The sequence below is a fragment of the Chiloscyllium plagiosum genome, unplaced genomic scaffold (assembly GCF_037043375.1).
Source record: "Chiloscyllium plagiosum isolate Xiang-an unplaced genomic scaffold, Cpla_swu_hap1 HiC_scaffold_9, whole genome shotgun sequence".
NCBI classification, from domain to species: Eukaryota; Metazoa; Chordata; class Chondrichthyes; order Orectolobiformes; family Hemiscylliidae; genus Chiloscyllium; species Chiloscyllium plagiosum.
The window spans coordinates 70,049,694-70,066,584 of record NW_028270147.1 but is presented as its reverse complement, the minus strand read 5'-3'; the positions used below and the strand labels follow the sequence as shown (position 1 = coordinate 70,066,584).

General features: G+C 37.7%; 1 protein-coding gene across 1 annotated transcript; it reads left to right on the top strand.

The window, feature by feature from the left end:
• Positions 1-936: 936 nt before the first annotated feature.
• LOC122554486 (L-selectin-like) lies at positions 937-13,016 on the top strand. Its single transcript, XM_043699591.2, has 11 exons — positions 937-1,085; positions 3,017-3,110; positions 3,709-4,101; positions 4,434-4,541; positions 5,820-6,005; positions 6,129-6,314; positions 6,884-7,069; positions 8,120-8,221; positions 9,984-10,011; positions 10,815-10,885; positions 11,079-13,016. Exons 1-10 carry the CDS (start codon positions 1,083-1,085, stop codon positions 10,867-10,869), a joined length of 1,341 nt encoding a protein of 446 aa, XP_043555526.1. The 5' UTR covers positions 937-1,082; the 3' UTR covers positions 10,870-10,885; positions 11,079-13,016.
• The last annotated feature ends 3,875 nt before the right edge of the window (positions 13,017-16,891 follow it).

The following is a 16,891-nucleotide window of genomic DNA, read 5'->3' as shown; positions in this document are numbered from 1 at the left end:
CACATTTTTCTAAACATGTTTTTACCAAAATACACGTTCCAAACATTACCTCATGACTCAATAATCACAGCTTCAATCTACTTCCATTAATTGGGATGCAAGTGAGATGCCAGTTAATGACCATCTCTGACATACAATTAAAATGTAATTAACATGCAAGGAGTAAGAAGGGAGACTCCTACCTCTGAACTAAGTGTCCCAGGTTCAAGACCTAACTGCTTCACAGAACTCTTGAAGTATATCTGAACAGGATGATTAGAACTATCAGAAAGTTATCTTTTCATTCCATGAAATGTTTTAGTGCATGCTTTCTTATGACTTCCCCCCCCCAACAAAACAATGTCAAACTGCATCCCTTATCACACTTCAGAATAATTTTTAATCAAATTTTTAAAAATTAATTAAAAAGAGGTGCAAAAGCAGAATTATTTATTTTTAAAAATTGTGTTTAATGCTGAAACAGTAAAGGCTTGACCATCAGTGGTGTCATACAGAAAATGCTGGATGGACAAATTGTTAGTGATCTTAAAAGGCGTAAAGAGTTGCTACAGGGAGAAATGGCTGATATTACACAGGTATACTGAATGAATGGGAACAGTGCTGGAGAGGCTATGAGATTTGAAGTTTAATTCGGTTCCATTGCAGTATGCTCAGATGACCAAATACTTTTGAGTTATAATCCTAATTTTGTTGAAAGGTTGTACAGAAAATAAGAAAATGACAGGTAACAAAAGATGGCTGTATATGTTTCATAATAGGCGACTGATAAAATCTTTGATGTCTGTCCTTATACCTTAGGGTATTTCAGCGAGGAGTTCCGTTGATTTTATTCTAATCAGCCAGCGTCACTGGGAATTTTCTGGGAAAGCCAGGAAGTTGTGTAATTGCTTGCATGAACAAGGATATAAAGTTAAGCTAGCAGCTGCAGTGAACATGTCAGTCTGCAAAGATAATCCTTTTGGGCATTGCTTCTTTTCTGTGCAGATAGACAGCCAGAAACCTTCACTGAAAATCAGCCGAACTTCAACTGAACATTTGCCGAGCACCAGGATCAAAGGCAGTGATCTCAGTCCAAATCTGTCATGGTAAGCCAGAATACAACTAAGGCTATGTACTTTACTACATCCAAAATCTTTGAATAGTTTTCTCAAATTTTATTTTATTGTTTGTTTCAAAGTTCTTTTCTCCTGCCTTTGTCTCTGAAGTGTGGTCCTATAGTCACACTTCACATATTGCCCCAAACAAAATAATCAATGTCAAGGTCATCACAGTTGAGGTCAAATTGTCTTGTCATCCAGTGACAAAACAAAGTATTATCCAGTTAATGCTATTGGATAGCAATCTAGACCGGGATTCTCTGGCAAATTTGTCCTCTCCTGAGCCCAGTGTTGAAGATCTTTGTGGTCCCTAGCCTGAGCCCCAAATTAGATCAGCTAATGGGAACTAAAGGAAGGAAGAGAAAAGCTATCTTTATTGTCTATTAGTGTTAAACCAGTCAGGAATTTATCACTGGGTCAGGAAGCATTTAAATCAAAATGTTCAGGCTTCAAATTATACTGAGACTTGATGCAAACTTTGTACTGTTTGGGTAAAAAAAGACCCATCTCTAAACCCAAGAAAGTAAAATGATAGGTGCAAAAATAATGAAACTGTAATGCATAGATTTCTTAATAATTGGTGGTCTTTGGATTTAAATTATATTCAAGCTGTGGTGTTAATTTCACTGTCTGTCAAAATAGGATATCTGAGATTAAGGAAAAGATTCTGTGTTTTCATTGAACTGAAACAAAACAATTTCCTTCAGGAATCAAGTGATCTCAACAAACCGGCCAGATGTTGTATACTTTAGAGAGGGTAACAGATGATCTGTTTTCAACCTGCACTAGACAGGCTGGTACAAATCAGCTGACACCAAACAGCTAAACCAGGTTCTGAAGATAAGCAATCTCAGAAAACTGAGAGCAAACTTGTTGCAAATTGCTTGTTCAAGTTCATTTCCCAGTGTTTTTGACCCTGAATATTGTAACAAACTAGTGCTGACAAACCCTTCCGCCAACCTTTCACAAAATTTTTATTTTCCTAAAATGTAATTGATCCCTCGCTCCTTGTTAATCACATGTTTATAAATATTTTCAGGACCTATTAGTAATTTATACATATGCACACTGTAGAAAAATGACCAGCCACAAAGAACACACTTGTAACAAATAAATGTTGGCTCTCCAGAAGGTCCATTCTGGCTAATCCTCTATTATGTTACAGCTGCTCTTGATCTGATAATAGTCTGAGCACAGACACTGATAAGAGATTGGTATCTCCTTAGAATGATGTGGAACTAGAAATTCAAGTTATGAAGTCAGTATATGCCCATGGCTGACTTAGGAAAATTGGAGCTCTATACATGTGCACCAACGACACTATCCCATAGCCAGACACTGGTAAAACTGTATTGTCAACAGATAGCTGATGGGGCAATCTGTTTCTGATAAAATTCAAAATGAAGTTCAAAAATTATGTGAGTAAAAACTTCTGATATTTCACATTGGTTGTGATGATGACATTGTTATTCTTCATAGGAAGAATGTAACAACTGCATTTCTAATAAGTGTTAGCTTTACAGTGGAGATAGCTATATTCATCCATCACAAGCGAAGACTGTTTCAATATACAGGCTGGTACCATTATGAATTGAAATGAATGTATTAAGCCCACACAGTTATGTGCAGGAGAAATTATAGTTTGGTATTTCAGTATTAAGTGTACAGTTGTTTAATGCACATGGATGAGATTTCCTTGGGTATCTGATGGAAACTTAGCCTGTGAAATGCAATGACTTGCACAGCATAACATCAATTCTCATCTTTTTAATGTATTGACCAATGAGTGCTACAGGTTTCTTATTTAAAATAGAAAATATAATGAGAAGTAGAATTTCAATATTACATATTTATTCTGATTTTTACATACCCAATCTATTCTACTTTGAAAATTATTAACCATAGCTTATTCTATGTAGGCCAACAGCAAAATGGCAAATAAGGTAAACCAACGATCTCCATTGACTCAGAAGAGTGGAAGTCAACTGTGGGTCTTCACCATCGTCATCCTTGGTAAGATATGAGCAATGTAAAATTCAAGTTTTAAATACCTTTTTTTGATACAGGTGATACCTATCATACTCCATGCACTGTCTTGCGTTGAGATGAATGTTCTTGAAATGCAAGAAGAGCTAGCAAACCAGAAACTTACATGAGCTTGATAGTTTATAATGTTAGATACTGAGCTTTCACATTTGGAATTCTTGTTCAGGATCCTCTATCTGGTGGCTATTCAGGTCTCATTTCTAATAGGTATGCACCAGAATGTAATTTAATTCTGCACTAATTGGAGCTAACAATAACCTTACTGAGAAAAAAAACTGAACGATTTTATAGGAAATGCAAAAAGTATCAGATTGACACAGATAGAATTCATCCCTGGAACAGGGGTACAGGCAAAGGAACTCTTCCTTCCTCCTGAGTTGAGAATGCTCAGTTTTGACATTAGAGCCAGAAGTATGAAAGAGTTCCATTTCCTAACATATCCACAAGAGATAACAAATGAAACATTTAGTGCAAAACAAAACATGGAAATAGGGAAACAAATTGATTCAGCCATGGAAAGAATACTTACCTGCATCATTTATCAGAACTGTTCTTTTCTTAACAGAACTAATGCTTCTAGAGAGAATCCATGGCTGGACCTATGAAACTATTGAAGAAAATATGCCCTGGGACAATGCAAGAAGCTACTGTCAACAAAAATACACAGATCTAGTTGCAATCCAGAATGCAAAAGAAATTGAGTATTTGAATAAAATCCTACCTTTTTCAAAATCTTACTACTGGATTGGAATAAGAAAAATAAATGGCAGTTGGACATGGGTTGGTACAAATAAAACTCTCACCAAAGAAGCAGAGAACTGGGCATTTGGTGAGCCAAATAACAAAGGAGAAAATGGCAATGAAGACTGTGTAGAAATATACATAAAAAGATCTGCTGATACCGGGAAATGGAATGATATCAACTGCAAAAGCAGGAAAAGACCTCTGTGTTATGAAGGTAAGGAGAATGACCAAAGATTATCTTAAACACTGCCCTGTGTTACCATGATGATCATGCTAATCTTTCAAGTGCCCTCTCTAACTAAAACAGAATAAATGTATATTATCTTTAGTCATGAGGTTAAGCATTAAGTTAATCCCAATTTATAATTTGCATGGACCAACGTATTTTGTACTTAGCATGTATATATGATAAAATGAAATTGTTTAAAGCCTGTCCATTATAACAATGTCACTATTGAATTGCACTGACTCTATAGAAGTTAAATTGTGCTTACATTTGTATATAACAGTGAGTAATATGCATGGATTTCTGAATTGCTTTTTCAGCTTCATGCACTCCTACTTCATGTAGTGCTCATGGACAATGTGTGGAGGAAATCAACAATTACACATGTATATGTAACGATGGATACTATGGACGAGACTGTGAATATGGTAAGGGTATATTACCTTCACAGAGTGAATAAAATAGCTTGTATAAAACAACATAGCAAGTCATGGTAGCTCAGTGGTTAGCCCTGCTGCCAGGGTCTTGGGCTCAATTCCAGCCTTGGGTAACTGTCTGTGAGGAGTCCACATGTACTTCCTGTGTCTGCATGGGTTTTCTCTGGGCATTCTGGTTTCCTCCCACAGTCCAAAGATCTGCAGGTTAGGGTGGATTGGCCATGCTAAATTACCCATCGTGCCCAAGGATGTGCAGGTTAGGTGGATTGGCCATGCTAAATTACCCATCGTGTCCAGGGATGTGCAGGCTAAGTGGGTTAACCATGGGAAAAGCAGAGTTACGGAGATTGATGGAAAGCTATTTGGAGGATCAGTGTAGACTTGAATGTTCTCTTTCCACACTGTCAGGATTTTATGACTCTAAGCATTTATGGTACATATAGAATCCTCTTTCTCTATCCATCGATAATCTGAATTATAGGCTGTTTCCCTATACCAGTTTTATTTTTGCCTGTGTAAACTTTTCCTCTTCTTGTTAACATTTAACTTAGTAATGGATATTATTATGTGGTCAGTCCTTTTCACTATTTCCCGCCAAATGATCAGTCTTCATTTGTTAATCCAAAACCCTCTTGTGGGGCAGTCTCACTTCACTCTATGTCGATATGTCTGAGGCTCTTGCAAGAGTATGTGGGAATGAGCAGAAACAAGGTCAGGCTGATCAGTCACATCTCAAAACTTCCCTACCCTATCCAGTTCATCAGCTTCAAGGTTTAAAGCAAGCTTAGATAAGCTAAGGTGAATTGGCCATGCTAAGTAGTGTTAGGTGAAGGGGTAAATGTAGGGGAATGGGTCTGGGTGGATTGCTCTTTGGAGGGTCGGTGTGACTTGTTGGGCTGAAGAGCCTGTTTCCACACTGTAAGTAATCTAATCTAATCTAATGTTCCTTCACTTGAGCAGTGAATAACAATACGTTATAAAGTTTGGAAATGTATTGCATCTATCCAGAAAATCCTAAAAATACCTTCTCCCAGTATTGCAACACAATTATTACTGAAATAATTCCCAAATTCTGTTTTCTGCAACTCTGCCTGGCAAATCATTTCACATATTCATTATTCCGTGTTACAAATAGCATCTGAATATCAGTCCTATATTAGACTTATGAAGATTTAAACCAGTGATCCTTTGCTCTAGCTTCATAAAATGAATATTACTCAAATATATAGATAAAAATTACAATGAGTTATTCCAATTTCCCCTGTGCAGTTGAACAGTGTACCACCCTCAATGTTCCTGACCAAGCAACGATGAGCTGCACGGATCCTAATGGAAATTTCAGCTTCAGCTCGACGTGTGACTTCCACTGTGCTGCAGGGTTTACACTGCAGGGCTCACAGAGGCTCCAGTGCAATGCAACAGGAATGTGGACAGCGATGACCCCCCACTGTGAAGGTATGGGCATAGCCCTAGAGAGAAAATATTCAGAAACAGATTTAGAAAAGTTGAAGACGTGATGAACTAATATCGATTAAGGTTTTTCAGCTTTTATTCAATCTCATAATTTATACATTTTAGTTCAGAGATGTGGAGAGCCTGAGGTACACGAGCAAGGATTTAAGAAGTGCTCTCATCCCATTGGAGATTTCAGTTACAACTCAACGTGTGACTTCAGCTGTGCTGAAGGGTTTGAGCTCCGAGGATCAGACAGACTGGAGTGTGGAGCATCAGGAGAATGGTCAGCATCGATTCCCAGCTGTGAAGGTGAGAGCAAATCAACCCTAAACTTAAAAAAGAAAAACTGTTTACCAGAAAGCTAAAAGTTTCAAGAGATATTATGTAAAGACAAGGGAAGCCAAGATTGACACTGAAAGATCACGACGACTTAATTATTTGGTTAATTTACTCCTGTATAACTTCTCCCCAGAAAATAGGTTAATTTAATTTATAACTGCCTTCCCTGTACCAGGGCTAAACTGAACTGAGTAGACATTCAAAAAATAAGTGTAAGCTATAAAATGAGAAAATAGAGAAGAGAGATTTACAGGATGAAATGTGTGAAAAAATGATTGGATTCATTGGTTGATAGTGCCAGGAAAGAAGTACATCAAGGAAATGGGAATGGTTAATAATGTGAGCTCGCTCTGAAACAGTGATGGGAACAACAATCCTGTACCTAACCAGAGCACCAGGCTTCAGGGATAACAGAGGCAGGCATGTCCCTGATGTTCTCATCCATCAGTGAGGCCACCATCTCCTCATTCAATCCCAGCTGATAATTCACACCTGTCATGAAGACACATTACAATAAGCATCACTTTTTTTTATTACAGCTAAAAAATGTGCAGCTCTAGAAGTTCCCACACATGGATTCAAGGAATGCTCTCATCCCATTGGAGATTTCAGTTACAACTCAACATGTGCCTTCAGCTGTGCTGAGGGGTTTGGGCTCCGAGGATCAGTCAGACTGGAGTGTGGAGCATCAGGAGAATGGTCAGCACCGATTCCCAGCTGTGAAGGTAGAGTAAATAGCATTGAATGTTCTAAAGGGAAAAGTGTTGAATAGAGCATGAGAATTTTCAACATATATTTTGTTAAAGAAAGGCAAGAGAAACTGAGATTAACGTTAAGACAATCATGAATTAACTTGTTTACTTACTGTAATTCTGTATGCTTTCCCACTAGAGAATATGCTAAGCTGAGTAATTGTAAACCTTGAAACTGAAAGTTGTGTGTTGGAAAGGTACATTTATGTCAGTATATGGGCCCTTGGGAGTGTAGCAGATAGTTCAAAATCAATGACCCTGACAGGTTGCTATATTTGTTAATGACTAATCAAAGTTGTTAAATTATCAAAGTAAACCTTCCTTTTCTGTAACAGAGCTAAATTGAACTAAATTGGCCTGTCAAGCAATAAATTATTAACATTGGAATGGACAGTCCTGGTGACATGTTGCAGAGAAAGGGAGAAAAAGCAAAAATGGCAAGATGTTAAATGGGAAAATCACAAACACAGGGGCTTAGCAAGGTGAAATATCATGAAAGAATGATTGGATCCATTAGTTCACAGTGATAAGAAAATGGTGCATGAAAAAAATTGGAATTGTGAAGAAGAGCAGAGTAAATGACAGTAGAAAGAGCACTTTGGTTTGCGTACAACTGGAAAATGTACAACTCTATAGGTTCCCATACAATGATTCATTGATTGTTCTCAGCCCGCTTGGAGATTGTGTTTACAGCTCAAGAAGTTACATCATCTGTGCTGAAGGTTCAAGTTCTGAGGGTTAAGTAGACTGGAGTACAGAACAACTACAGAATGATCAGCACTGATCACCAATTTTCGAGCCCACTGTTAAATAGAATTTAATTGTTTTAGCATAAAAGAGATCTAAACACAAAACACACCTTTGAAAGTGGAGTGTCAAGTCATATTCATGTTATCTGCATAATGCAAAGCAAAATCATTATAACTGTGCTCGGATTGTTATATTCATTCTGTATATAGATTTCAATTCAAGTTAACTCATACATGAAATGTTGTAAAATGTTAGTTTTCCATCTGTCCACAGGTAATGCTCCATATATATCTATTTTAACTGCATCTGTTACTGCATCTGGTATCTCTGCTTTGACATTGATAGCCTGGATAGCAAGACAACTCAAAAAGAAAGGTAAATATGCTTCAGCTAATCATTTTCTATGGTTACAGTTTCCTGTATACTCTTTTGATCAGACTTCAATTCTTTGACGTTTATTAAAAGTGTTTTTGATAGCCTATTTCTTGTGTGATGTGTCATGGTTGAACTGAGCTTTCGAGCTTGCCCTCTTCTTGATGTGTACAGTGATATTATTTCACACACATACAGATACACATGCGTGTACATACACTCTGTCTCTCTCTGTCTGTCTGTCTCTCTCTCTATCATACATATTGTTCCTATTGCCTTGTCATTTATTGCCTTTATGTCTATTTGAAAGAATTAGCTATCCACTGGGTTTCTTTACCATTTAACTTTGTTCCCCTCAAACACAAATCTCAGTCTGCTGTTGCCCTCAACTAGATTGTTAAATGCAATCGCTTGATGCTGTGTACTATATCCATTATGGAAGGTAGAGATTGGAATCCAGTGGTGAAACATGGGCAAAAATGTAACAATTTAAACAAATCCTAAGGTATAAGAATACAAAGAACAGAGATTGAAATCATTCTGTGATTCTAATAATGAACGTGTCAATATGTTTATAAAAAAATGACTTTTTTGCCATATAACTCATTAAATTTACACCTTTATTAAAATTCCAGACAGATAAATTTTCCACAATGATGTGGGTGTAGTTTATGTTTATTGATATGACCATGAAGTGTGACTCCAACACTTATCTAGCTTATTACAAGCAATCTGGAAATAAGAAATCTATTAGAAGTTACGAAGTACTTACCAACACCTCTTGCTCGGTGTTGTATTGATAAACATCAAGGGTTTCCTGTTTTATGGGTGGAGTCTTTCCTCAGATTAAAAAATACTATGAACAGTAAATGTTACATTGGTCAAAAGCAAAATTAGAAAATAATGAAAAAGGCAGGTGTGGACAACATATTTTCCCAGGTCCAGGGCCTGAATCCAGCTAAAATGCATAATATGACAAGTCATTTTCTGTAGAACCTAACTATTGAGAATGGTCCACAAATCAAAACTGTCCATACTATGGCTTAAATTAGCCATCTCAATGAGCGAAGCCTTATGAATAGTTGGCAAAGTAAAGACAAGATAGCGCATGTAGATGTACTGGAGAAAGTTTCCCTTTTTTTTTGTTGCCTCAGACTGATTTTGGAAGTGCTCAGTTGTGATGCTGGGTGTGTTCTTTGGTAACATATTTCATCCTAATGCACTGATTTTCCTGTCCATATAAGTCAGAACATTGTGGAAATGCGAATTTACATACAGTTCTCCTTGAGAGAATGCTTCAGGGAATTAGTGCCTGCCTGGAATGATGCTAACTCACATTAATTATTTTTGTTTGCTGTAGATTTAAATGCAGATGAGAATTTGCCTCTTTCTAGTGAGGACTTTATCATTTTGAAAATGATCTGGCTCTGTAGTAAAACTCTGTGACCTCAGTGCAAATTTGTACCCATACTGTTTGTAGTGCAGTTTGGTGTGAAGTACCACAATGTAGGAGAAATTGTGAAAATAGTGATTTTCAAAAATCTCCTTCTGGTAATAAATCCTATGCTGCAATAAGCCATTTGCCACAATTACAACAAGTTTAATTGTGATCCAGAATTGCTTGTAATTTATTTTGAAGACAGTTTATTTAAATATTCAACTCTCAGTAGCACAATGTTGTTAGGTAAACATAATGCTCAGCTTGGATGTTCTGTTTTGAGGGAAAACAAACTCAATTGATTTTATTTCTCTCTCTCCCTTCTAGCACAAGCAGAGAAGTTTTCACTTTTAAGGTAAAACTTGCATTTTTTAAATCAGCTTTTTTAGAAGTGAGATGCCACATGAATACTTTTAAATGTTATCTCTTCTGCATGGTTTTATGTAAACTCAGTGCAAGAGATGCTAGGATTGTATTTACAATATGAACTGGCTTTGTACATTAAAGTGAATATATATCCTGACATCTCAGTCACTATTCACAACATCCAATATATAATTTGAGCCATATAAACTAGGAAAGTACTGGTGTCACTGAGTTTGCTCTGAATTAACTGCTCTTAGCTGGAAAAAATGCAGAGATAGATGAAACAAACTGGGAGAAAGTGAGGACTGCAGATGCTGGAGATCAGAGCTTAAAAATGTGTTGCTGGAGAAGCGCAGCAGATCAGGCAGCATCAAAGGAGTAGGAGAATCGACGTTTCGGTCATAAGCCCTGCTTCATTCCTGAAGAAGGGCTTATACCCGAAACGTCGATTCTCCTGTTCCTTTGATGCTACCTGACCTGCTGCGTTTTTCCAGCAACACATTTTTAAGCTATAGATGAAACAAAGCCAAAGAATCCAAATTGGTTAAAATCACTGTCATTAACCATGGAAAGGCATGTCACCTATAGGGTTGGACATGGCTGAGATTGTCTGCATGATATATTTCACTGAAATGTGGTATCTAGGCTCACAGGTTAATGTTGGTGGTTAATAACTGTGAAATAGTCAGCACTATTGGGGCAATGGAAGGGGGGCAACTTCATTTTGAAACTTATTAATGAACAAGTAAATTCAATTTGACTGCTAATTAAGACATTGTTTCCTTTTCACAGCAATGAAAAACAGAATTTACCAAGAGAAACTTACACAGCATATGAGGAGGTGTAGGGCAGCATGTGTTGAGGTAAGAGATCTATGCTTAACTGATCAACATGAACCAATATTAGAGTTCTCTGATGTGAATAATGAGATAGCTCATTGCAATCCTTAGTAGTTTCTGATTAACTTAAAGCTGATTTCTTCTTTAGATTGTAAGTGCACCACTATTTGGGCAGAATGCCAAAGATATCTAACTATGCGTTCATTTCTTAATATAGGTCTTTGACAGTTTTTTGTAAACAAGAGAAAAACAAGAATTTTCAAGATCGTTCATTTTGCAGCTTCAACATTGCAAGACCTTGGTACCATTTATGAACAGGTGGATCTCCTCTTCCATCAGAATTCAGTTCATTTATTTGACAGCAATGTTCCATCTGTCAGAATTACAAATGCAAATGATAAGGCACTAAACTTTACTACCCAATTCATCATGTAAAGTTACCCATACTTGTGATGTGTGTTTACAATCACAGGATTAAATGAAAGCCTGTACCTATACATTAATGATAAACTTGTCACTTTTTACAAAGGCTAACTAGAGATGTGATGACAATGGACAGTTTTAAAATGAAGCACTTCCACTTAAAGGAGACAGTAGTCCGATGATTGGTATCTAGTTCTTTGTTAGATCAGTGATAAATTGTCAGAATAGTTTACAATCTGCTATGATTTTGTACAATTTGTTTACTGCATAGAATATGTGCATTACCGAAGGCTTCGGTCACTGGTATAGAAAATACAAATACACTAAAGGATATGCTGAGTTGTCATGTGTAGAAACAGCTGTCACTAGTAACACAAGCAAACACTCCAGATTGCCGTTTACATCACACAATGCTTTCAATGAAGGCACTAAACCAGCCTTTATCCAGACCTGCTCCTTAGCCTCTGTTTCAAGTCTCAGATTAGTTCCCCATTTTATTTTCCTTTGTTCCAAATCTCTACCCAGTGGTTTGCTCTGATAGAACTCCCAAAGTCAGAAGTTTGATGCTTTAAGTCCATTACAGCATATTTTAAGATTTATAAAAGCTATCTTCAACAGACCTAAAATTCTGTTTCAAAATTAATTGGTTACAACACTCGCGGAAAGAAGGATTTAATTATTAATAATAAAGAAGGTAATATTGAGAACAACAAACTGGATAGTAAAATAGTCAAACCCCTTACTGCCAATAAATTGAAGAATGACATTTATCAGATATTATAGTATAAACAACCTAAATGATTCTTTTAAGAATCAAAGTGAATATTCACAATGAACACTGAATGTATAGTATTATTCTGTACGTTTTATCCACTCTCCATATCTGTATATGTTGGTTACACATTTGTGTTCACATTTTTATTTATTATCGGTTTATTTAATTACTCCCTATGGCTGAGATAGTGTATGAAAGGTGAATGTTAGATTTGTATCATCATCTCATCGGGCAAACTGCAGTTACGGCGTGATTTCCGTTGTGACTTTCTGTTATCTATATGGCTCTATACCTGTGTATGACATGATGTTACTATGATCTGTTAACATAGAGCTATATCTCACTTGCAATTCATGAGTTGTTCAAATGCATTTTTGTTTTGGAGATCTGATAGAAATTGGATAATCCATTAATGCACCAAGTTCGTCCCTCTCAATCTAAAAGCTAATTATGAAGTAACCTTGTGTGAAAATTACAGAACAAATAAATTGACCATAACATAATGCATTTAGGCATTTAGCTGCCCCACACCCCATACATTTTTGTGAGAGTAATTCAACAAGATTGTAGATAAGCTGATAAAAACAAATCTATGTGGAAGAAAGACACCAGTTAGAGAAAATGTTGCAGCACGAACACTGTTCGTAAAATATTGCACATGGAAATTTAAAATTGTTCCATTCTGCAGCAGTGCTTTTCCTCACAAAATAAATACATATACGTAAAAAAGTACACAGATTGGAAAACTTCATTGTATCATTTTACATAATGCTCACCAGAAAGTATGAAAGAGGAAAGTGTTTAAGATGTTTCTAATATATTTTCGAGATGTCCACATTAATAAATTAACATAATTGTACATGTATATTATATAATTTATTTGTATATCTGTTGTTGATTAATTTCTTGGTTGACCTTTGTACATATAATTCTAATAAAAAAATGGTCATAAACTGATTGTGCTGTCAATAGCTTTCTTAGTTTCCTACAGTGTGGACACTGAACAGTCCATTTATCAGGATCTTTATTTCCTGTTTTTAGCCATGAGATTAATACCTTGCCTCTTATTAATGATTATGCCTAACCCAACACAACAATCAGATCAGTTGACTAGATTGTCTCAAGGCAACAAACACAGAGAATACTGGAGTAACTCTGTTGTGAAGGGGAGTCAAACCAGACTCAAAACGTTAACTTTATTTCTCTCTACAGTTGCTGCCAGACTGGCTGAATCTTTTCAACATTTCTCTGTGTTTGTTTCAGATTTCAGGCAGCCACATATTTTGCTTTTACAATGTTATTGTCTTGAGAGAAACTGTTTTGATTGCTTAGTTATAGTTTCTCCTATGTGACAACTCTTCAGAGACCTATAGACAACTCCCACCCATGTCTTCTATCCCTTGCTATTCTTATTTCCACCAAATCTGATTCCACATCATCATCTATTGCACTCATATCACTGATATTTATGAAGTCAGAAATACTGGAGATATGCAAAAAGGATATGACGACTGTCATAGGTGACTTTAATCAGCATATGGACTGCACCTATCAAATGGACGAAAGTAAGATGGAAGGCAAATATGTTCAGGGTATCAGAGTTTTCTTTAGAGCGGTACCAAAGAACAGGCTATATTAAATATGTTATGATGAGGGATTAATAAAAGATCTCATAGTTAAGAATCCTCTTGGGGCGAGCAATCATAACATAGTCGAATTCCAAATTCAGTTTGAGGGAGGGCAACTTAGGCCTTAAACCAGTGTCCTAAACTTAAATAAGGGCAATGCAGTGCAGGACAGAAATGCAGTGAGCATCCAGGTGGGGGTGACATTGAGCGACAGCAATGACAGTGAACAAAGAGCCTGAGATGCAGTTTGATTTAGTCTATGAACTGAATGTGTGCCCCTGAGCACACAATGCCCTTGCTCCAGCTTTACAATGAGTGTTGCTAATGCAGCCTGAGGTACAGCTTTGAAGTGCAGAAGTGTCCTGCAAGTGGATCAGGGATGTGCTCTGAGGGTTCTTAGAGCTTGGCACATGTCGAAAGCCAATATCACGGACTTGGGGTACATGTAGCTGCTGCCTATGAAATGGGCCCTGAGCTGTTGATGCCTGGCTTTAAACATGGAGATCTTTCAGAGCAAGAGGCAAGCTGAATTGTCAGGTCTTGTTTCCTTGTGGAGTTTTCTCACAGGAATTGATTAAGAAATTGAAAATGCAAGTATGACAGTAAGCTTGCGGAGAACATAAAAACTGACTGGAAAAGCTCCCATAAGTATAAGAAGAGAAAAAGATTGGTGAATACAAATGTAGGTCCCTTACAACCAGAAACTGGGGAAATTATAATGGGAAACAAAGAAATGGCTGACCAACTAAATGTATACTGAAAGCAAAGAAAATGGTAGAATTCACAGCAGGTCAGGCAGCATCTGTGAGAAGGGAGCAAGATAACATTTCAAGTCTAGGTAACTCTTCATTGGAGTTAAGCTACCAAAAATGTTGCAGAACACAAGGATTAGTGATGTTAAGACGGACCCGCGGGGTCTCGTCTTTGCGTGTTCTTTCGGAAGGAGAGACTCACACTGGCAACTATGGTTAGACGCAGACAGCAGTTTATTCACAGAATCTTAACTGGTACAACGAATCTACAAGCATGCATTCGTTGGAGAAGGCGTTCTGTCTTCCCGTTCAAACTTGACACAATTATACTTCGCGCTGCCTGGAGTCCCCGGTCAGTTCGCCTTCCCCATTGGTCCATTCATCTGCGCGCGCTGGGGATCCGTCCTCCTATTGGCCGCATCGAAGTGCCTGTCCAGCTCCTGCTGTGCTTGACAATGGCTCAGCCATCCCCGGGAGTGGTTCCGATCCCGTATTCAATAGTTCATTGTTTCAAGGAATTACTATGCGTCTGACAGGCTAGCCATTTTCAATAGTTTCAGTTTAACTAAATTGTCAATTACACTTATCAACTTTAGACTTAAATAGAGCCATTCACACTCAATAGTTACAGGTTCCGATAGAGCAATTCACACTTGTCTAACAGTTACAGATTCCGATCGGTTTCTTTATTAATCCCGAGTTTCGATGGGGCAATTGATACTGGCTGGTATTTACAGGCTCCAAGATTTAATTAACATTATGCATATCCCTTACAAGCTCCAGCAGTCATGCAGTCGCCTGCAGCAGCTCGCTTGGCTGTTGTTAACCATTTCAGGGCTGGAAGTGTCACCCTCCCTAGCCCTACATTAAACACCCCAGTGAAATCTCCCCAACAGTGAGAAGGAGAAACTGAAAGAAATCAATATTAGCAGGAAGTGGTGTTGGGGAAATTGAAAGCTCAAAGGCTGATAAATCTCCAGAGCCTGAAAATTTGCATCCCAGGGTATTTAGGGAAGTGGTCCTAGAAATAATGGATGCATTGGTCTTCATCTTTCAAGACTCTATTGACTCTGAAACAGTTTCTACAGATTAGGAGGTAAATAATGTTACCCTTTTGTTTAAGAAAGGGAGGTAAAGAGAAAACTGAGAACTATAGGCCAGTCAGTCTGACATCAGTAGTGGGGAAAATGCTAGAGACCAATATAAAAGGCTTCATAGCAGATCACTTAGAAAGCAATGGCGCGGTCAGATAACATCAGCGTGGATTTTCATAAGACACTTGACAAATCTACTGCAATTCTTTGAGAATGTAACTCATACATTTGATGGGAGTGAGGACTATATATATGGTTTATTTTGATTTTCAGAAGGCTTTTGCCAAAGTCCCCCAAGAGAAATTAGCATGTAAAGTTAAAGCGCACTGGATTGGGGGGCAGTTTATTGAGATGGATTGAAAACTTATTAAACAGACAGCAAACAAACAGTAGGAATACATGAGTCTTTTTTTCAAATGGCAAGAAGGATTGATGAGGTAGCCCAGGGATCAGTGGCGAGGACCCCAGCTATTCACAATATATACTAAAGATTAGATGAAAGAATTAAATGTAATATCCCCAAGTTTGCAGATGTCACTAAAGCTGAGTGGGAAGGTTAGAATGTGAGGATGATGCAGAGGTGCATCACTGTGGTTTGGATAAATGCATGGCGGATGCTGTATAATGTGAATAGATATGAGGTTATCGAACTTTGGCAGCAAAGATTATTGCCTGAATGGCTATAAACTGAGAGAGGGGAAAGTGCAAAAAGACCAGTTGCTGATGTAGGCGGGCAAATGAAAAAGTGGTAAAGAAGGTAAATAGTATGTGGGCCTACATAGTGAGAAGATTCAAGCAGGGATGCTTTGCCACAATTGTACAGGGCCTTGGTGAGATTGCACACGGGATACTATGTATAGTTTTGGTCTCCTTATCCGGAGAAGGATGTCCCTGCTATAGAGTGAGTGCTTCAAAGGTTTACCAGACATTCCTGGGGTGGCAGGACTGACAAATGAGGAAAGGTTAGGATTATATTCGCTGGTGTTCAGAAGAATGAGGTGGGGGATGGGATCTCATAGAAACCTATAAATTTCAAGCAGAAGTGGACAAGGTAAATACAGAAAAGTTGTCCCCAAAGACAGGGGAACCAGAACCAGGGGTCACAGTCTAAGGATAAGGGGTAAACCATTTCAGACTGGGATGAGGAGAAATTTCTTCACCCAGAGGGTTATCAGCCTGTGGAATTTATCTCTACAGAGCAGTTGAGGCCAAAACATTGTATGATTTCAAGAAGGAATTGGATATAGCACTTGGGCCTAAAGATATCAAAGGATATGAGGGGGGAAGGTGGAAATAGGGCTATTGAGTTGGATGATCAGCCCTGATTATAACTAATGGCAGAGCAGGTTTGAAGGACC

Bases quoted from the DNA above. Each gene is read 5' to 3' on its own strand.
- LOC122554486 (XM_043699591.2), top strand. The intron at 4,102-4,433 runs GTAAGGAGAATG...TTGCTTTTTCAG, and splicing joins AAGACCTCTGTGTTATGAAG to CTTCATGCACTCCTACTTCA. The intron at 6,006-6,128 runs GTATGGGCATAG...TATACATTTTAG, and splicing joins GATGACCCCCCACTGTGAAG to TTCAGAGATGTGGAGAGCCT.